Source organism: Ahaetulla prasina, chromosome 5 (assembly GCF_028640845.1).
Source record: "Ahaetulla prasina isolate Xishuangbanna chromosome 5, ASM2864084v1, whole genome shotgun sequence".
NCBI lineage: Eukaryota > Metazoa > Chordata > Lepidosauria > Squamata > Colubridae > Ahaetulla > Ahaetulla prasina.
This window is the reverse complement of record NC_080543.1, coordinates 110,488,716-110,510,995: the sequence shown is the minus strand read 5'-3', so window position 1 is coordinate 110,510,995 and position 22,280 is coordinate 110,488,716. Positions and strand designations below refer to the sequence as shown.

The following is a 22,280-nucleotide window of genomic DNA, read 5'->3' as shown; positions in this document are numbered from 1 at the left end:
AAGCATGCAAACCAGTGGTGGGATTCAGCCAGTTCTCTCTGGATTGGGTGAACCCGCAGTAGCCCCTGCAGGAGGCTCCGCCCACCCACCTAGATGTAATGTGTGAGCACTGCGCAGGCGCAGAAGGCCGTGCGCAGGCGCAGATGAGGCATGTGTGAGTGAAGCGAGCAAGCACATGCGCAGGCTCACATTTGCGAACCGGTAGGGAAGGTAAATGAATCCCACTGCTAATGCAAACATTTAAACCAGGGTTGTCCTGTCTACCCACATCCCCCAAAGCTAATGGCACGTCTCAGACTCCAACACTCTTTGCTTGGGACAGCATAGAGAAGCCCAGTCCAAGGGAAGCAAAGGTTGGGGTACTCCTTGGTTGGCTCTATATTTGTAGGCCATAGAGCAAAAGAGGAATGGACAACACTCAGTTATCTTGTGCTAACATAAAAGATTTGTTGAAAATTTCTGTAGAGAGAAGGTTAGATAGGGTGAGAAGAAGGGAGGAGTGGGGGAAAGGAAGGGGAAGTAAGGAAGAGGAAGGAGAGGAGGAAAAAAGAAAGTAGGAGAGGAGAGAAGAAGGTAGGGAAGGGAAAGAAAGAAGAAGGAGAAGAAAGTTTGTTGTAAAATGAGAGAAAAGAAAGGGTAGAAGAGCAACCCCGAATGTAATTAAAAATTAGTTTTTCTTTTTTTTCTTTCTTTATAAAAATATATGTATATATGTGATTAACCATGAATAAGAGAATGTACATTTACAATGTGTTTCTAAGAAATAAAATAAAAAACTGTTTTTTTTAATAAAAAAGAATGAACCTAAGGGGCTCCCATTGAGAGAATATTTTTAGAACTATGCTATTTTTTTTTCATTTTATACATAAACACACAAGAATGTGTTTGTGTTTATTGATTGATTCATTGGCTATAAACACGCACACATGTGTGTGTGCTACTTTAAGATTCTTTAATAGTTCAATACTTCAGTCATTTCATGGTATGTAGATGTTATGCTGATTTACCAAAAAGGCTTAAAATGAAACCTGTAGACATCTGTGTAAAATTAATGGGGTAAAAACTGAAGAGCTTTCTCTCTCACCAAATAAAGAATAGTTAACTACATTTTAAATGTGTTTGGGGTGGTTAAATTCAGCAGCATCAGGAGAAAAAAATAACTAAAATTAGCTTATCTTTATTCTGCTCAGGAAATTCTGTGGTTAAGAATGTGACTTGTACGTAAATACCAAGTACTATATGGATTTAAAAAAACAAAACAAAACATGGCAGCAGTTTCCTTTCTTTTTTCATATCTGCACACATGACATTTTTATTTTTGTACAATATCTACCTCAGAAACTAGCAACTCTACCTTGTCTTGCTCCGGGGGCGGGGGGGGGGGGGGAGAAAGGTGTGCCATGCCCAGATCAATAAATCTTTCAACATTAAGTGTCACCCAGGCAGAGCTGTTTCTCCTCAAATGTTCACATTATTTTATTTACAGCTAGTCTTCGACATACTACCTCAATTGAGCCCAAAATTTATGTTGCTAAGTGAGAAGTTTATTAAGCATGTTTTGCCCCATCTTACGACTTTTCTTGTCGTATTCATTATTATTATTTTATTATTTATTATTTATTCAATTTTTATACCGCCCTTCTCCCGAAGGACTCAGGGCGGTGTACAGCCAAGATAAAACAAAACGATACAAAAATATACAATTTAAAATACAAATTAAAAAACTTATTATATAGGTGGCCTAAAAACTTTAAAAATATATAAAACTAAAAACCCCATTAAAATTAGTAGTAAATTTAAAACCAATAAAATTTAGGCCAGCCCCGCACGAATAAATAGATGTGTTTTCAATTTGCGGCAGAAGGTCCGAAGGTCAGGTATTTGGCGTAAACCCAGGGGAAGTTCGTTCCAGAGGGTGGGAGCCCCCACAGAGAAAGATCTTCCCCTGTGGGCCGCCATTAACTGAATCACTGCAGTTGTTAAATTAGTAACACGGCTGTTAAGTGAATCTGGTTTCCCCATTGACTTTACTTGTCCGAAGGTCGCAAAGGTGATCATGACTGCAACCGTTGTAGTCAGTTGTCAAACATCCAAATATAAATTACGTGACCATGGGGATGCTGCAATGGTCATAACCGTGAAAAAGTCTTAGGTCACTTTTTTTTCAGTGCCATTATAACTTGAACAGTCACTAAATGAACTGTTTTAAGTCAAGGACTACCTGTATTATCTAGGAGGAATGCTGGCTTATTGTCATTGATTCTTAGATATTTTATTCATTTTTCCAGCATTATTACACCTGTTGAATTTTTTAATAGATAACCCTCCTATATGGAAAGACAAAATAACTTTTGTTTTAAATGAAATATTAATAAATAAATAAGTCCCACTTGGGGGGAAAAAGAGGTTATTTTTTTCAATTAATTTGGTTAAGAATATCCTGTAAAAACACTGCTATACCTCTCACTACGTTTATGGAAATATCCAGGTTGCAATTTGCTAACAGATTTTTGGTTTGCTATTTCAATTCTGTTATTTCTTTGAGCCCAAACTCATGGCTCAAGGGGGTATTTTAATAATTTTGTGTCAGCAGAACAGCTTTATTGACAGTTTTCCCACTGAAGTCTCTCAAAAAGGCAGCTATGTATTTTTCAAAAATTCAAATTAAATAATTCAGTCTTTATGGTTGCTTCAATGTATGGCCTTTTGAGAGTACCTTTGTGGGCTCTGCTGTGACCCCAGCAGATCCACAGGTAACACGCCTGCCTTATAGTCAATGTGGGACCTACTATGAGGTCCTGGGAAGGAGTTCTAAACCAGCCCTCCTGGAAGCTGATGGTCCACCAAGTGGTACACTCAGACCCATCAGGCAGGAGCTCTCAGACAACGAAAGTCACCTGGAGCTACTCCATTCTGTGTGTACATCTTGAGCAGTTGTCTAAAGCTCTGTTGTGGCCCACCAGCGGCCACAGAGCTGGCACCATATTCGGACAGTGAGGAGGTTGGGGAGGAACATGGGCCAGTCCTGGAGTCTGGGGAAGGCTCGGACAATTGCTCTGAGTCAGAGGCAGAATGGGGGCCAAGGCCATCTGGTAGTTCTTTGCTGCCTCTGGAGTCAACGAGACAGAAGAACAGCGTGAGCCTGTTCCCAGTGTGTGCATGCGCAAAGCTGCCAGGAGACAGGAACAATTAAGGAAACAGGGTTGACTTGGGAGTAAGGCTTGAAGATGATTGGCCCCTCTCATGAGACATAAAAGAGAAGCAAACGGGACGTGGGCTTTTGCAGGAAGCAATTAGTTCATCTGGCCGATTCAAGAGTTGAAAATTCTGTTTGTGACTCTGTGCCAAGTTTGGCCTTGCCCTGCTTCTGGAAATTAACTATTTGGCAGCATTCCACGTGAGATAGGTGGGTGTTGATAACCTTCCTCTGAAAAGCTGTTTATCAAGCCTTGGGGACTGTAAATGAAAGTAATTTACAGCCATATGAATTAAAGAGGTTTGACGGGACTAAGTTTGTGCTATTTACTTTCTAAGGAAGCCTAGGTGAGAACAAGCTCTTCCCTGATTTCTCTCTTTCTTTCCCTGATCCAACAGGTGAGGAAACCAGTGGCTCCGGTAGTGGAAGTGGCTGTACAGATGACATTTGTCCAACAGAATTTGAATTCATCACCACAGAAACTCCTCTCATTGACTCAGACAGGAGGGAAGTGGACTCTTCAGCCAGCCAGCCCAGCCCATCCGTCCTCACGGGCTTCCTCCTTCTTACAGTCTTTCTCCTGCAAAGACACTGTAGATAATCCTGGCTCCGGTCAGCCCTGACTGCCTTTTAGCTATTGCAAAAAGAACAGAACAGCCAATTTGCTCCTTTTCTGATGCCCTCACAACAACGGACCACACCACCAACCCTTACGGTTTTCTACCAGAAAAAAGCGGCCCTGCACCCTGCCCTGTTTGGCACTTTCACGGAGAGTGCTGGGGCCTAGAAGAGCCTTTTCTGGTTTCCATCTGGGGAAGGCGATGTCTGCTTCTCAGCGATCTCTTCTCTCACACTTTTATTCTAGAAGACTTTTCAGAATATGATTTGCTTTTATGCTTCAGAAAGTGGGGGGAGGTGTAGGGGATCCGACATGGGCTTTTATTTTTATTTCTTTTTTCCCCATTAGAAAGAAAGAACGGGAAGAAGAAACACATTGAAAATAAAGCTATTCCAAGGCCGAATAATAAGCACGTACATATGCACACACAGGAAAACCAAGCCTTCTTACCTAGGACACTTCTGTATTGCACTTCAAATCACCAAAATGATGTTAGTCACTGAGAGAATATCTTGGAGTTTGGTGTTTTGTTTTGTTTTGTTTTTTTGTAACACAGGTGTAACTATGTTTATTCTTAACTGTCAATGGAAGAGTTGGGGGAGAGTTTTGAAGCAAAAATAGGACACTTTCTGAGAACAAGAGTAGCACCTTCCTGCCCCTTTGCTCTCACCAGTTTGTGTTTGCCAACTAAGGATTTTTTTGCAGTTGGTTTGAGCCATGTTACAACATGGACATTATGGGGGCATCTGCAGGACGGTGTCAAAAAAGAAGTCAAAATGGCAGCCATGATCATGTTAAACAAAGCCCCTCCTCTTTTTAGAGGCCTACTGTGTTCATAGATTGAACATAAAAAAGGGTGGGGCCAGAGGTAGGTTGCTACTGATTCATCCCGGCTCGGGCAAACTAGTAGCGGCGTGAGGCTCCGCCCACCCACCCGGACGCTTCTGCACATGCGCAGAAGCATTGCGCATGCACCCACGAATGAACCAGTATAGACGGGTTTTGAAACCCGCCCCGGGGTGGGGCTTCAATCACATGCCTGTACCACAATCTTGGCATTTTTAACAAACCTCTGCAGACACTCCCCCCCCTTGTCCCCAATCACCACCCATCTGTAGCATTTTTTTTAACAATTCTTGAATTTAAAACATTAGACAGACCGTCCATCCCACACACAAACAAATCTCTTATGATATACAGTAATCTTTCTTTCTTTCTTACTTTCACTCTTGATCTCGAACAAAATTTTCTGAATCCGTGCTATTCAACATACCCAAATGGCCAATTTAAAAGCAGCCAACCATAGTAATTGGGTCAATGTCTTAACTTTTCATAGAAACTACTTTCTTCCTATTGTTTGTTGTATCAAAAGGGAATTCTCTCGCTGAACTATTGACACTCCTACATGTGCACGCACTCACACAAATATCTCTCTATATACATATATAATATATATATAGTACTGACACTCCGAATTTATTTCACTTTTTTAGTCTTAGTACGGCCATCTATTTTTATATATATGAATATAAATATAAATATATATATAAAAATCACAGATTTTAACTTCTTAATTACAAGCTCAGGGTTGACATATCTTTGTAGGGGGAAAATGTTTTGTCAACCAGCTTTTTGTGCGTATGTGTTGCTTGGGTAAATGTCATCCTTTCATTATTGACAAGTGCAAAAGTCAAAACAGGAGACTTTTGACTGCATTTGGGAATTAGAAACTCTGCCTATTTCTTTATAGCAGGAATACGCAATCATTTTTTTTCCCCAGGCCTGCAATCTGCATTTGGTCTTTGAATGGTATGATGTCATGGAACGGCATACACGGAGGACATATAATAACAGTAACAGAGTTGGAAGGGACCTTGGAGGTCATCTGCTCCAACCCCCTGCTCATGCAGGAGACCTATACTAAGGATTTGAACCGCCAGACTGCCAACCTTTCTGATCGACAAGCTCAGCGTCTTAGCCACTGAGCAACCTAGCCAGGCGGAGCCCAGGAAATAGTTTTAATCACATTTTCATTAAAATAAGTTAATTAAATAAAATTCAAATACAGGGAGTTGTTGCTTAGCATCTGCCTTGTACAGCAACTGCTGTTACTCTGATAAAAAAGTAACATTGCAGTTAATTCTGTTTAACATCTTTGCAGGTCTGTAAAGCAAAGGAAGCTGGAATAAGATCATAAGCGCAATTGCGGTTTCACTGAGTGATCGCTTCACTTAATTGCCAGTCTCAGTTGTGGTTGCTAAACTAGGATTACCTGTATTCCCCATACATTTGATCATTTCCACCTTTGGTCCTGTTAAGGTATCAATCTGGAGTAATTCTGGAGACTCACTGATAGTCCCGTCCAATATTTGTGGGTTTGCATAAGTTCCCCAAAAAGGATGTAGTGGCTCAGTGGCTAAGATGCTAAGCTTGTCGATCAAAAGGTCGGCAGTTTAGCAGTTTGAATCCCTAGTGCCGCGTAATTCCTGTTACTTGTCCCAGCTTCTGCCAACCTAGCAGTTCAAAAGCACATAAAAAATGCAAGCAGAAAAATAGGGACCACCTTTGGAACAGCATTCCATGCGCCTTTGGCATTTAGTCATGCTGGCCCGCATGACCGCAGAGACATCTTCAGACAGTGCTGGCTCTTCAGCTTTGTAACGGAGATGAGCACTGACCCCTAGAGTTGGGAATAACTAGCACATGTGCGAGGGGAAACTTTACCTATAAGTTCCACATGGAAAGGGAAGGTGTCCAAAAAGTCAAATATGCTCTTTTTTTTGATATCACATGCATAATTCATGCAAAAAAAAAGGGACTTTGACAACACGGTTGCAGTCGCTACCTTGATTTTTTGACAACTGTCCAAGGAAGCCCCTTGCAGGGTTAACTCCAAACTCACGCATTTGTGAAAATCTGTCGGATATAGACATGAGAATACGTAGAACAGCTTGATTTGGTAATGATAATTGTACTCTTATGTGCTTTCCTTTAAAGTTAATTAACTGCAAAAGAGTTAAAATATCTGCAGGATGCGTCTGGATAACAGGATCTGTAGTCTACTCTTATGTGATCCTGATGGGCATATTTCAGGTTTGTTCCATGAGATCCATTAGCCAAACCACTTAGAGATGCACTTTGATTTTCTTTAAATAATCAGAACTGTACTGGTCTCATTTCCCTTCTACTCAAAATTTCACTCTAGGTTCCTCCCGGCTTTCTTCCTTTGGGCAATAGAATCTATAGCGGAGTAAGGAGCGATGTAATTGCTACGTTCCAAACATTTGGGAATTAGAAACCAGTCTCTTGTAAACCTCCTAGGGAATAATTAGTAAGTCTACAGCTGATTTCTGCCCAGCCGGCCATACAAGAGAACAAAAACCTTCCTGCCACAGTCCACAACTTTCAGCTTTTCAAAAGCTGTACCCTCCAGTCAAGCTAGACATCACAAAGTTTTCTAGGGAAAAAGACAGAAGTAGTTTGCTGTTGTTCTCTTCTATGCTGTCCTTGTGACAGTCCTGTGGCCATAGCAGAGGTGGGTTTCAGCAGGTTCTGACCAGTTCTGCAGAACCAGTAGTGGAAATTTTGAGTAGTTCAGAGGACTGGTAGTAAAAATTCTGACTGGCTCCCGCCCCCATCTATTCTCTGCCTCCCAATTTCCAGCTGATCGGGAGGAAATGGGGATTTTGCAGTAACCTTCCCCTGGAGTAGGGTAGGAATGGAGATTTTGCAGTATCCTTCCCCTACCACGCCTACCTAGCCATGCCACACCCATCAAGCTACACCCATAGAACCGGTAGTAAAAAAAAATTGAAACCCACCACTGGGCCATAGTGATCTCCCATCTGAGTTCTAATCGGGGCCAGCCACACAAAGTTTCTGATTTCAGACAGTGGCAGCCACTTGCAAAGACCCAGATACTGGTGAACCAACCTCGTGTTGGAGAGAAAATGTCGATCACGTAGCTGTCTTGAATTCTGCTGACTGTGAAATTCTGGGAATTGAAGTCCACAGACCTTAACATAAGTGAAACGCTGATCTAAAAGATGCTGAAAGTCAACTGGTGGAAAATAATTGCAAACATGTGGAATCTGCCCATTGTAGCACCCTCTATTCACATCTGTACAGATGATTTACTGACATTTTCTGAATAGGTGTCTCCTCTGGTAAATTAGCCACATTCACTTTTCTCAAGATTAAGGAAAACATTAAGTCTCTACATTCCAAGATTTCTTGCAATACTTTTTGTTTTCTGATGTTACCCAATATATACTTCACCCTTCCTCAAGCTATTTTCTCCTGAAATGTAGCTCTTCTGATTCCTAGCAGGCATATTAAACATGTCTGAAAAACAGCTGCTTGAACAGCTGTTTTTATATTGATTGAACATTAAAGGTGAACACCTGGAAGATGGGGTGTGAGGAAGTGCTCTGGTTTGGATCCATCCTGAGCTGTATCTGGTTATGCAGTTATATGATTACTCTTTGTACCCCAAGTACCATTCTGTCCTCATTGTCACTGATGCGTTTTAATTGGGGGTCCAGCTATGCCAAAATGGCTGTTGTGTCTCTCCATTAGCAAAGATTTGGCCCAAATTTGAAGAAAACATGTGATCTCATTGTATGCTTGGTTTCCCATGGCTGATTTAACTTGAGGGTAGCAGGCACAGCCTGAGCTTCTCAAAAGAAATATTTGATTCTGAGCAGGATCAGCCCAAAGACAGCTCTGATGAAAATGCAGAGAGCTATGCAGTAATCATGATTCCATCTCCAAAACCAGAGCTGATGCCGATGGATGTTGTTAAATAACACCAAACTCAGATAGCATGTCTCCATTTAATCGTCTTGACTGTGTGAATTATCATGTGAGTTAAAATCAGGAATGAATTTGTCCTGTCATATTTCTCTGTTTACTTCTTCACAGTAGGTATTATGACTGCTTTGTGTAAGATGTGCACAAGGCTCTCAAATATACCCCCTTAGAGGTTAAATTGTCTTTTTTCTCATATGTCACATTGCCTTGGAATGTGAAAGAGCTATTAAATCTACCAAGTGTGTTGAATTTCAGAATTAGGAAATAAAAATGTAAAAACCTGGTGCTTCTTAAACACAAGTATTCTATATCATTTGATGTGCTTTTCTTTACCTGGCTTATAACTGTATTTCAGAAATACTTAGCTATTGCTGGGTTACAATGCAAAAAAGCAAGACCCTTGTCGATAAATAATACAACAAAATAACACCTACATTGGTTTCCAGTGAATGTGCCCTAAGAAAGCTTGCTGTAGTCGGTGTAGCAGATTTGAAGTCTTGAACAGGTAGCATGGATGTGGTAAGGTAGCAGCAGGTATCAAACTAAAACCACAGCTTCCCTTATCATTTTAAAGAAGTAACAACAACAAATGTTCTGAAAATGAACAGTCATGCAAAAAAGAAAGTACACCCTCTTTGAGTTCCATGGTTCTACATATCAGGACATACAGTAATAAAAATCATCTGTCCTTAACAAAAGTAGGTACATACAACCTCAGATGAACAACATATGATATATAGTACGGTACATCATCATTTATTTCACAAAAAGAAAGCCAAAAAAGGAGAAGCCATGTATGATAAACTAAATACACCTTACTTATTCAATAGGTTGTAGAACCATCTTTAGCAGGAAGGTAATCGTCTTCTGTATGATTTTATCAATCTCTCACATCGTTGTGGACGAATTTTGTTCCACTCTTCTTCACAAAATCACTTTAGTTCATTGAGTTTTGTGGGCATTTGTTTATGCACAACTCTTTTGAGGTTCCCCTTAGCATTTCAATTGGGTTGAGGTCTGGACTTTGACTGGGCCATTGCAACACCTTGATTCTTTTCTTTTCCAGCCATTCTGCAATAGATTTGTTGGTGTGTGTGGGATCATTGTCTTGTTGCATGACCCAATAAGCTTTAACTGTCAGACAGATGGCCTCATTTAAATACTTTGCTATATAGAGGAATTCATGGTTAATTCAATGACTGCAAATTGCCTAGGTCCTATGGCTGCAAAACAAGCCCAAATCATCACTCCTTCACCACCATGCTTGACGGTTGATATATTTGTGTTGATGTGCTGTGTTTAGTTTTTGCCAAATGTGGCACTGAGCATTATGACCAAACATCTTCACTTTGGTCTTGTCTAGGGGTGAAATACAGCAGGTTTTGACAGGTTCTGGAGAACCGGTAGCGGAAATTTTGAGCAGTTCGGAGAACCGGCAAATGTGCTGGCTGAGGAATTCTGGGACTTGAAGTCCTTAAGTCATCAAGATTGGAGATCCCTGGACTAGACAACTTCCAGGATACTTCCACCCCTATGATTCTATGTTCTATATTCTAATCTGTTCTAGGGGAAGATGGTTGCCACAGAGAACACCCACCTACCATTGGATTCTCTCACATTGTGGCTCCTGGTAAGGGGAGATGCTCAGCAGATGCTCTTAGGTATTTCAGGCTCAACAGGCAAAATCTCTTGGGAAAAGGAGGTCTCCAAGATATATTTTTAGGGAATCTTAAAATCTAAATTTTTTTTAAACAGATTAGTAGGAGAACATGGTTCTCAGTGAGAAATTGATGTTGTCATTGGGGAATTTTCAGGTTTATTTCTTCAGAGAGTTTGGTGTCTGTTGTCCATGCGGTGACTATTCACATTCACACTTCCAGGAAAATAAATGTAAACCAGCCTGCAATTTGTTATATCTCTTTGCTGTGCGGTGCTATCACTTTGTTAAATAAAGAACTAGAACAGCTTCTAAAACATTGGAGACAACCAAAGAGTTCTGAGGAACATATCCAAAGAAATGGGAAGTCTTCTAAGCTTAGCTTTCCCCAACTTAGTCACATTCTGATCCAAGAGAATTCAATTCAATTAATTAATTTCTGCTGGGGAATGGGTTGGACTAAAGACCTCCAAAGTTCCTTCCAACCCTGTTATTCTACGTTCTATTGTTCTTTTTTTTAATTCCCAGCCTACTTGACAACCTGCACAGCTGGAGAAAGCAAGTCCCATTTTTGAGAAGGGGTTCTTTTTTTTTTAATCAATGATCAGAGTAAGCAAACTATGCCTTCTCTCATAGCCTTTTCATTGATAAAAAGGTGGCTATGTGTCCCAGAAAGAAATTGTCCCTAGATGAACAGACACTAAAGAACCTCACTTCCCTGCAATCCCAACCATAATTTTTTTTTTGTCACAACAGTATACACAAACGTCGTAGATAAAACAGCATATCTTGAAGAATATATATATATATATAGTTAAAATTATGCATCAACTATATTAATTGGATATAATGAAGGGAACAATAGGACAGGAACGGTAGGCACATTTGTGCTCTTATGCACGCCCCTTATAGTCCTCTCAGGAATGGGGTGAGGTCAATAGTAGACAGCTTTTGGTTGAAGATTTTGGGATTTTGAGTAGAGACTATGGAGTCAGGTAATGAGTTCCAAGCATTAACAACTCTGTTACAGAAGTCATATTTTCTGCAATCAAGTTTGAAGCGATTGACATTTAGCTTGAATCTATTTTTTGCTCTTGTAATATTGCGATTGAAGCTGAAGTTGTCTTTCATAGGAAGGATATTGCAATAGATGATTAAAGTTGTCCTATAGAGATACACATAAGCAGGGGTGGGCTGCTGGAGGTTTGCAGGGGTTCGGGACAACCTCTAGCTAAGATTTTGTGCAGTTCGGAGAACCCCCAAATCCCATACCTGGCTGGCCCTGCCCACCCCACCCCGCCCCTCCCAGGAGTCCCCACACAGCCTGTTTTGGTTACAAGTAAAAGCAAGGCGCGCACAGAGGCTCATGGAGGGCGGAAAACGCACCTACCAGAAGATTGGGAAGGGCCGAAAATGGGCCTGTTTCCGGTCTCCAGGCCTCCGGAGCCTGGGGAGGCCATTTTCGTCTTCCCGGAGGCTCAAGGAAAGCCTCTGGAGCCCGGGGAGGGCAAAAACTGCCCCTCCACCATGCTGCAAGAAGCCAACTAGGGCACACCCACCATGGCCATGCCCATCCAGCAACCGGGCAGAGAACCCCTTGCTAAAATTTTTGAAGCCCACCCTTGCACATAAGCAAGATATCGTTTAGTTATGGGATTGCTTGCATAGTTCTCCTTGCCTCGGCTACAAGTCTCATTCAAAGAGTACAAAATTGTTCAGGGAATCATTACTCTCCCCCCCACACTTTTTTTTTATAGTGCATCTAATAAGCAGGAGATCTTTCATTTTCACTTAAGAAGTATCATGATACCCACTGGCTGAATCATACATCACTGTCGTAAGACTTGAGTGTGCAAACAACATTGCTAAAAGCTAACTATAACAAAGGCAATCCTTTGTTATAAATCTTTCTTTATGAGTCACTCTGCTCTAGGATGATATGAGTAAAAGAAGTAGCTTTGCATGTTTTACAGCTTTAGTTCTAATAGACCAAACCAGCCTACAATTCTTTTCTGTTCACATATATATATGTTGTCACCCAGCATTGACTCTGTTCTCTGTTTGCAAAGGACTCAGGAAAGATGCAGACTCACAAACTGGGACTGAGTCCCCAATGAACATAAAGTAGCTGATATAGATATTTGCTTATTTTTATTTGACTGGTTGGTTGGTTGATATCCAGTAATTTCTCCAAGAGCTCAGGACACTTTACGTGGAGATTCCCCTTCATTTTATCCCTACAAAAACAATCCTGTGGGGCTGAATCAAAATTATTCAGTGAATTATCATGGCTGAAGATATTCTAGACCTACCCCTGGAGTGGGGTGGAAATTTTGCAGTAACCTTCCCCTGCCATGCCCACCAAACCATGCCACAACTACCAAGCCACACCCACAGAACCAGTAGTAAAAAAGTTTGAAACCCACCACTTCATCATTTGGGTGAAGTTTTGTACTTGCAGTGAGTATAAAAACATGTTTTCAAGATACTTTATTTTATTTATGTATTTGTCATAACAATATATATAAGCATCACACAAAAGATTATATAGTATATAAACATATATATAAGGAAATATAAGGAGGTATAAGTATATATATATATATAAGAAGAAAAAAGAAAAACAACAGGACAGGAACGGTAGGCACGTTTGTGCTCTTATGCACGCCCCTTATGGTTCTCTTAGGAATGGGGTTAGGTCAATAGTGGAAAGTTTTTGGTTAAAGCTTTTGGGATTATGGGAAGAGACCACAGAGTCAGGTAAAGTGTTCCAAGCACTGATGATTCTGTTACAGAAGTCATATTTTCTGCAATCTAGATTAAAGCGGTTAACATTAAGTTTAAATCTATTGGTTGCTCTTGTATTATTGCAATTAAAGCTGAAGTAGTCTTTAAAAGAAAGGACATTACAGTAGATGATTCTATGAGTTAAACTTAGGTCTTGTCGAAGGCGACGGAGTTCTAAGTTTTCTAAACCCAGGATTTCAAGTCTGGTGGCATAAGGTATTTTGTTGTTTTCAGAGGAATGGAGAACTCTTCTTGTAAAATATTTCTGGACACGTTCAATTGTATTGATGTCAAAAATGTGGTATGGGTTCCAGACAGGCGAGCCATAACACAGTAAGCTGCAAAGTTTTTAAATGGCAGGGTGGGGTGTTCATTAAATCAATAACTATTTTTTGTCAATATGAGTTGTGCAAGCTTTGCTAAAGCAGCTCTAATGGGACTTATTTCCATGAAAATATCTCTACCTGCAGCCTAACAGAGTTACAATCTGAATCTTACTTTTAGCCATCAAAATGCCAACTCTGTTCCTCATACCCTGTAGAGATGATGATAACAGCAGACTACTATCTCCATATAATTTTTTATGATGTAAAAAGAATGTGGAGACTCTAGAAAGAGTGCAGAGAAGAACAGCAAAGATGGTTAGGGGGCTGAAGGCTAAAACATATGAAGAATGGTTGCAGGAACTGGGTGTGTCCAGTTTAATGAAAAGAAGGACTATGGGAGACATGATAGCAGTGTTCCAATAATATCTCAGGGGTTGCCACAAAGAAGAGTGAGTCAAACTATTCTCCAAAGCAACTGAGGGTAGGACAAGAAGCAATGGGTGGAAACTAATCAAGGAGAGAAGCAACTTAGAACTAAGGAGAAATTTCCTGACAGTTAGAACAATTAAACAGGAATGACTTGCCTTCAGAAGTTGTAAATGCTCCAACATTGGAAGTTTTAAAGAAGAGGTTGGATAATCCTTTGTCTGAAGTGGTGTAGGGTTTCCTGCCTAAGCAGGGGGTTGGACTAGAAGACCTCCAAGGTCCCTTCCAACTCTGTTATTCTATTCTATTATTCTATTCTATTCATATGGTAAATTCCAATTGATTTGGAATGAAGATACCCCAAAAATGGTGCATTCCTTGAATAACCACCTATCAGCATCCAGCATCTATCCTTCCTTCATTACATTAATTACATAAAGGTTCAACTCTAACTGACTCTTGACTGCTTTACATAATAAAAAAATGAGAACCATAAAACAAAGAAACAAATACTATTTGTCCAGGAAAGGTTCCATACAAAACAAGTCTCCCAACCACCATTCTCTCCTGGGGTTTGGGCGGTGGTGGAATTCAAGTTTTTTTACTATCGGTTCTGTGGGCGTGGCTGGGTGGGCGTGGCTTGGTGGACATGGCAGGGAAAGGATACTGCAAAATTCCCATTCCCTTCCCACTCCAGGGAGGATACTTCAAAATCTCCATTCCCTCCCTACTCCTGGGGGAAGGATATTGCAAAATGTCCATTCCCTCTCCACTCTGGGGCCAGCCAGAGGGGGTATTTGCCAGTTCTCCAAACGACTTAAAATTCCCACTACCGGTTCTCCAGAGCCTGCTGAATTTCACTCCTGCGTCTGGGAGAATATCACTTTTTGGAACATTATCAGGATGGGAGCCATTTGGATCTCTGGAGGGTTGCTTGTTCTAGAGGGCCAGGCCAGAAGAAGAGAACAGCAAGTCTCTAAAACAGATACAAGTTCTGAAGCACCAGATGGAATTTACTTTTAAATGCATGCTTTGATTTGGTTTGGGGTTTGGTGGGGGTTTTTTGGGGGGGAGAGTTACTTGATATCTGGAATAACCTTTTTTTTTTTTTTTTTTTTTATAAAAAGTTTTTAAATGGCAGGGTGGGGTGTTCATTAAATCAATAACTATTTTTTGTCAATATGAGTTGTGCAAGCTTTGCTAAAGCAGCTCTAATGGGACTTATTTCCATGAAAATATCTCTACCTGCAGCCTAACAGAGTTACAATCTGAATCTTACTTTTAGCCATCAAAATGCCAACTCTGTTCCTCATACCCTGTAGAGATGATGATAACAGCAGACTACTATCTCCATATAATTTTTTATGATGTAAAAAGGATGTGGAGACTCTAGAAAGAGTGCAGAGAAGAGCAGCAAAGATGGTTAGGAGACTGAAGGCTAAAACATATGAAGAACGGTTGCAGGAACTGGGTGTGTCCAGTTTAATGAAAAGAAGGACTATGGGAGACATGATAGCAGTGTTCCAATAATATCTCAGGGGTTGCCACAAAGAACAGTGAGTCAAACTATTCTCCAGAGCCTGCTGAATTTCACTCCTGCGTCTGGGAGAATATCACTTTTTGGAACATTATCAGGATGGGAGCCATTTGGATCTCTGGAGGGTTGCTTGTTCTAGAGGGCCAGGCCAGAAGAAGAGAACAGCAAGTCTCTAAAACAGATACAAGTTCTGAAGCACCAGATGGAATTTACTTTTAAATGCATGCTTTGATTTGGTTTGGGGTTTGGTGGGGGTTTTTTGGGGGGGAGAGTTACTTGATATCTGGAATAACCTTTTTTTTTTTATAAAAAGTTTTTAAATGGCAGGGTGGGTGTTCATTAAATCAATAACTATTTTTGTCAATATGAGTTGTGCAAGCTTTGCTAAAGCAGCTCTAATGGGACTTATTTCCATGAAAATATCTCTACCTGCAGCCTAACAGAGTTACAATCTGAATCTTACTTTTAGCCATCAAAATGCCAACTCTGTTCCTCATACCCTGTAGAGATGATGATAACAGCAGACTACTATCTCCATATAATTTTTTATGATGTAAAAGAATGTGGAGTTCTAAGTTTTCTAAACCCAGGATTTCAAGTCTGGTGGCATAAGGTATTTTGTTGTTTTCAGAGGAATGGAGAACTCTTCTTGTAAAATATTTCTGGACACGTTCAATTGTATTGATGTCAAAAATGTGGTATGGGTTCCAGACAGGCGAGCCATAACACAGTAAGCTGCAAAGTTTTTAAATGGCAGGGTGGGGTGTTCATTAAATCAATAACTATTTTTTGTCAATATGAGTTGTGCAAGCTTTGCTAAAGCAGCTCTAATGGGACTTATTTCCATGAAAATATCTCTACCTGCAGCCTAACAGAGTTACAATCTGAATCTTACTTTTAGCCATCAAAATGCCAACTCTGTTCCTCATACCCTGTAGAGATGATGATAACAGCAGACTACTATCTCCATATAATTTTTATGATGTAAAAGAATGTGGAGTTCTAAGTTTTCTAAACCCAGGATTTCAAGTCTGGTGGCATAAGGTATTTTGTTGTTTTCAGAGGAATGGAGAACTCTTCTTGTAAAATATTTCTGGACACGTTCAATTGTATTGATGTCAGAAATGTGGTATGGGTTCCAGACATAACACGGTAAGCTGCAAAGTTTTTAAATGGCAGGGTGGGGTGTTCATTAAATCAATAACTATTTTTTGTCAATATGAGTTGTGCAAGCTTTGCTAAAGCAGCTCTAATGGGACTTATTTCCATGAAAATATCTCTACCTGCAGCCTAACAGAGTTACAATCTGAATCTTACTTTTAGCCATCAAAATGCCAACTCTGTTATTCTATTCTATTCATATGGTAAATTTTCATTTTTCTTATACATGATAAGAATTTTACTCAAAATTTTAAACACATACAACAGCCATATGGCAAGCAGGTGAAACAAGTAGCTAAGTTTCAATCTTACATACACAATAAAGAAGGGTCAAGAATAATCAGAATATCATACGAAGAGAATAAGGAAAACCAACACAATACCAAATATCTTTGTCATTTCCTAGTTTTGGATCTCAGAACTCTGGGTTCAGCCTGACCCAACTCCAGGGCCGCAACAGCGGCAGCCGGCTCCGCCCCATGGGCTATAACCTCCCTTCTTCATTCCTCAATTCTTCTCCGTTCCTGTTCACCACCAGGCTGCTGCAATTATAAATCCAAAGCCCGGTGTCACCGGGGCCCAGGCGACGACCAAAGTAATGGCCGCGGCCTGTGGCCTCCGATCCCCGCCGAGCCTAGGACGCGCCAGCATCGGTCCCCCCAGTCCTGTATATCGGCTGGGAGACCCCTGGCGAGCCGTCCGTGCGGCAGGTGTCCTTTTCGGAACACCTGGCCCCTAAGGGCCTCAGCGGCGGCCGGATTCGGACACTGGAGGCAGGAGAAGCCTTCCAGACGTCCGTTGCCACCGGACACCGGAAGTCGTCTCGATATCTGGAATAACCTTAAGTATTAATGGGGCAGGGAATTAGAACTAAGGAGAAATTTCCTCACAGTTAGAACAATTAAACAGGAATGACTTGCCTCCAGAAGTTGTAAATGTTCCAACATTGGAAGTTTTAAAGAAGAGGTTGGATAACCCTTTGTCTGAAGTGGTGTAGGGTTTCCTGCCTAAGCAGGGGGTTGGACTAGAAGACCTCCAAGGTCCCTTCCAACTCTGTTATTCTATTCTATTATTCTATTCTATTCATATGGTAAATTCCAATTGATTTGGAATGAAGATACCCCAAAAATGGTGCATTCCTTGAATAACCACCTATCAGCATCCAGCATCTATCCTTCCTTCATTACATTAATTACATAAAGGTTCAACTCTAACTGACTCTTGACTGCTTTACATAATAAAAAAATCAGAACCATAAAACAAAGAAACAAATACTATTTGTCCAGGAAAGGTTCCATACAAAACAAGTCTCCCAACCACCATTCTCTCCTGGGTCTGGGCGGTGTTGGAATTCAAGTTTTTTTACTATCGGTTCTGTGGGCGTGGCTGGGTGGGCGTGGCTTGGTGGACATGGCAGGGAAAGGATATTGCAAAATCCCCATTCCCTCCCCACTCCAGGGAGGATACTTCAAAATCTCCATTCCCTCCCTACTCCTGGGGGAAGGATATTGCAAAATGTCCATTCCCTCTCCACTCTGGGGCCAGCCAGAAGGGGGATTTGCCAGTTCTCCAAACGACTTAAAATTCCCACTACCGGTTCTCCAGAACCTGCTGAATTTCACTCCTGGGTCTGGGAGAATATCACTTTTTGGAACATTATCAGGATGGGAGCCATTTGGATCTCTGGAGGGTTGCTTGTTCTAGAGGGCCAGGCCAGAAGAAGAGAACAGCAAGTCTCTAAAACAGATACAAGTTCTGAAGCACCAGATGTAATTTACTTTTAAATGCATGCTTTGATTTGGTTTGGGGTTTGGTGGGGGGTTTTTGGGGGGGAGAGTTACTTGATATCTGGAATAACCTTAAGTATTAATGGGGCAGGGAATTAGAAGGTGTTAATGAAGTCACAATTAGGTTTCAATTAAATTAACAACAAGCTCTCTTAGAATGTATAATCTAATTTGTTAATCAGCCTGCACAGCATATTTTGATGGAGAGTGTAAGGAGGTGAAACCAAGTGTTACAAATCATGGAATATATTAAATTAAAGCAGAACTACTGGAGGATACAGCATGCTGCCATTTTTATACCAAAAAAGAAAAACCCTTTTAAAGTCTAATACAATATATAAAATTGCTCCTTCTGAGAACCTATGCTTGGTATCATATTAATGAGACATCCCCAAGTCCTCCTTGGCATTATTTCAGATAGTTCTCAGGAAGATTTCCTCAATGGCTTAAAGATCAAAATAAGCAAAATCAGGAATTGCAGAAAACTCAAAGGTAGGATCAGCGGTGGGTTCTGTGGGTGTGGCTTGGTGGGCATGGCATGGCTTGGTGGGCGTGGCTTGGTGGGCATGGCAAGGGAAGGATACTGTAAAATCTCCATTCCCACCCCACTCCTGGGGAAGCATACTCTAAAATCCCCATTTCCTACCGATCAGCTGGGACTTGGGAGGCAGAGAATAGATGGGGGCAGGGCCAGTCAGAATTTTTACTACCGGTTCTCCAAACTACTCAAAATTTCCGCTACCGGTTCTCCAGAACTGGTCAAAACCTGCTGAAACCCACCTCTGGGTAAGATGCATCTTTTAAAAAGTCGGAAGGAAACGTGTGAGAGAACAAGGAAAGGAGTAAGTTGATTTGCAGTCCAATATTATATCCCAACATGAAGGTAGGAATCTGTATAGACTTTAATGGGGGTAACTTCTCTTTATTAATCTACACGGTATTAAAGAAATGTACTCATTCCAGGCCTATCATTTGGAGCAGGTGTAGGCTGAAATCAAGAAAGAAGTGGAGAAGATGCTAATGCTCAGTTTCCCGCTGGAAATCTGATAGGAAGCAAAGATGGTTATTTTGCTATTGTTTCTCCCGAATTTATCAGTTTGAATTATAAACTTTATTCTTTCACTGACCTTTTTAAAATGAAAAAAGAAAACAACTTCTAATTATAAAACCCATCACAAAGTATTTTAGCAATAGTAGAGAAAAACTTAGCTACATTCAGGAAGAGACCATCATATCTATTGGGCAATAATATCTGCAGATAACATTAATTTGAATGGCCTAGATGGGGAGTTGTAACCAGACATCATTGTAATAAGGCTTGAAGTTTCAAGAATTTCTTCATAAAAAGGTTTGGGGGTTTTTTCAGATGGAATATCCTGAAATTTTCACTCAAGAAGAGAAATTGGAAGAGCATTAAATCTTTCCAGAGTTGGGTCTTTACTATCTCCTGCCACAGACCTCTCCTGCCTGCCTGCTGTCAATGACTACCCAGTTTCAAGGAGGAAAAAAACTTCAGCAATGCAGCTGCCCAGTTACTTTTCCCAGCAAATAACTAGGGGCTGGGAAGTGGGGGAATGAGACCGAGAGATCACTGCAAAAGTGATTCAATGCTTCGGAGCACTGCAAATCTAAACATTGCTGCATGTTGTCCCTGAGAAGGAAACACATTGGCTTAGCTGGCCCCTCCAAGACTGCTGATGTTATGAAATAAGAGAGAACTGCACCTGCTTTTTAACTTTTAATCTAATTCAGGGTTGTCAAACTCAAGGCCGGCAGGCTGGATCTGGCCTGTGGGGTGCTTAGATATTGCCCAGTGGACCACCCTGGAAACAGTGAAGGACTGGCCCGTGGCCTGCCTCGCCCGCCAGCTCTGTTTTTGGAGGCAGAGGGATGCAGGAGGCCATCCTGGCTGCAAACAGAGCTCATGAGGGCTGCACGCGGCCCCCGAGCTCCATTTTCGCTGGCAGAGGACTGCAGGAGGCCATCCCAGCCGAAAACAGAGCTCAGAAACCCGTTTTCACTGGCACAATGCTCGAGCCACCATAGGTGCCCCCCGCCAGCACAAGTGACATCAAGCTGGTCATACCTACTCTGGCCACACCCATCCCAGCCCCCAGCCCCCGAGGTCAAACATAACCCTGATGCAGCCCTCAATAAAATCAACTTTGACACCTGTGATCTAATTTACCGCAGATGATGAGGTTCCAAATCATATTACCAAATATAGAAGGCGCCTTCTTCACACAAGTAAAGGAGGCAAACATGTAAAATATAGGACAATGTCATGTTTTAGGGACAGAGAAGGATGTATTTCCCTGCACTTGTTCATCCATAATGTAACATCTAGAACAGCGTTTCTCAAACAATCAGAATAGAGCTGGAAGGGACCTTGAAGGCAGTGGTGGAATTCAAAGAATTTAACAACCGGTTCTCTGCCCTAATGATTTCTTCCAACAACCAGTTCGCCAAACTGCTGAGAAAGTTAACATCCAGTTCTCCCAAAGTGGTGGGAACTGAATCCCACCACTGCTTGGAGGTCTTCTAGTCGAGACCCCTGCTCAAGTAGGAGACTCTATACCATTTCAGACAAATGACTGTCCCGTCTCTTCTTAAAAACCTCCAGTGATGAAGCACCCACAACTTCTAAAGGCAAGCTGTTCCACTGGTTAATTGTCCTCACTGTAAGGAAGTTTCTCCTTAATTCCAGGTTACTTCTCTCCTTGTTTAGTTTCCACCCATTGCTCCTTGCCCTGCCCCTCTGGTGCTTTGGAAAATAAATTGACTACCTCCTCTTTGTGGCAGCTTCTTAAATATTGCTACCATGTCCACTAGGACTCCAAGGTTCCTCTCACAGTTACACTTGCTTTTCTCCATATTAAATTTCATGTTGTTGGATAGGGCCCATTTTTCAAGTTTTCAAGCCTTTCAAGATCTTTTTGGATCCTGAACTTGTCTTCAGGGGGGTTGGCTATTCCTGCCAGCTTAGTATCATTTACAAATTTGATGAATTCCCTTTTTATTCACTCATCTAAGTCATTTATGAAGATATTGAAGAGTATTGGGCCTAAGACCGAAGCTTGTGGTATCCCAATGCTTACTTTCCTCCATGTAGATGTAGTACCGTTAAGGACTACTTGTTGAGTACAGTTTGTCAGCCAGTTACAAATCCATCTGGTGGTGGTGATGCTGTCTATCCCACATATTTCTAGTTCACCAATTTTTACTAAAAAAAAAATCTCAGCAATTTTTAGAGGTATGCTGGTTGAGGAATTCTGGGAGTTGAAGTTCATACATTTTGAAATTGTTGAAACTGAGAAACCCTGATCTAGAATTCCACCCAGCATCACATTAGTGGTCTCTGGGGTTTCATAGTGAGTTGTTTTTTCTATCCACAAATGGGACCAAACTCTTTCAGGCAACACAAGGGCTGCATTTGGCTTTTGAAAGAAATGCCTGCAGCCATTTTTGCAAAAGTGAATCATTTAGATGAGAAAGGGACAAGACAAAAATGAAGTCACTGAAGTAGAATTTCAGGCAATTTAAATTCAAATCAAAATTCATTCATTAGTATTAATATGATTATTTCCCATGAAATTGGTCTGTTAATATTTAAATAGTGCAATTGATTAATTTTCTTCTCACATGCAACATATAATACTGTAATAATTTTGAGGGTCCACTTCCAAAGTTTCCAGGCTTGTGCAAACTGGGATTCCTAGCTTTTGACAGATCAGAAGCCAAGAACAAATCATAGTTTTTGGCTCTGATTTTTAGGGGGCGGAAACAACTCAGAATTCCCAACCCACCTGTCACTGAAAACAAATAGCAACAAAATGTTTTTGCAGTTTCTTTAGTTAAGCCAACTAAGAAGGCTTGCATTCTCCTTCACCTACAATTCTTCAGATTTCTGACATGCTGTAACATTGAACTGGCAGCTAAATCCAGCCTCTCTTGGAACCTTCAGGTGGTTAT

General features: G+C 41.1%; 1 protein-coding gene across 4 annotated transcripts in view; it reads left to right on the top strand.

Annotated features, from left to right (window-relative positions):
• Positions 1-8,922, top strand: part of GPC6 (glypican 6) — a 1,109,412-nt gene extending 1,100,490 nt beyond the window's left edge. For all 4 annotated transcript variants that reach the window (XM_058185205.1, XM_058185204.1, XM_058185203.1 and 1 more), the window contains one exon: positions 3,595-8,922. In XM_058185205.1, the coding sequence (XP_058041188.1) occupies positions 3,595-3,797 (203 nt within the window). In that variant the 3' untranslated portion in view covers positions 3,798-8,922. The remainder of the gene's footprint in view (positions 1-3,594) is intronic.
• The last annotated feature ends 13,358 nt before the right edge of the window (positions 8,923-22,280 follow it).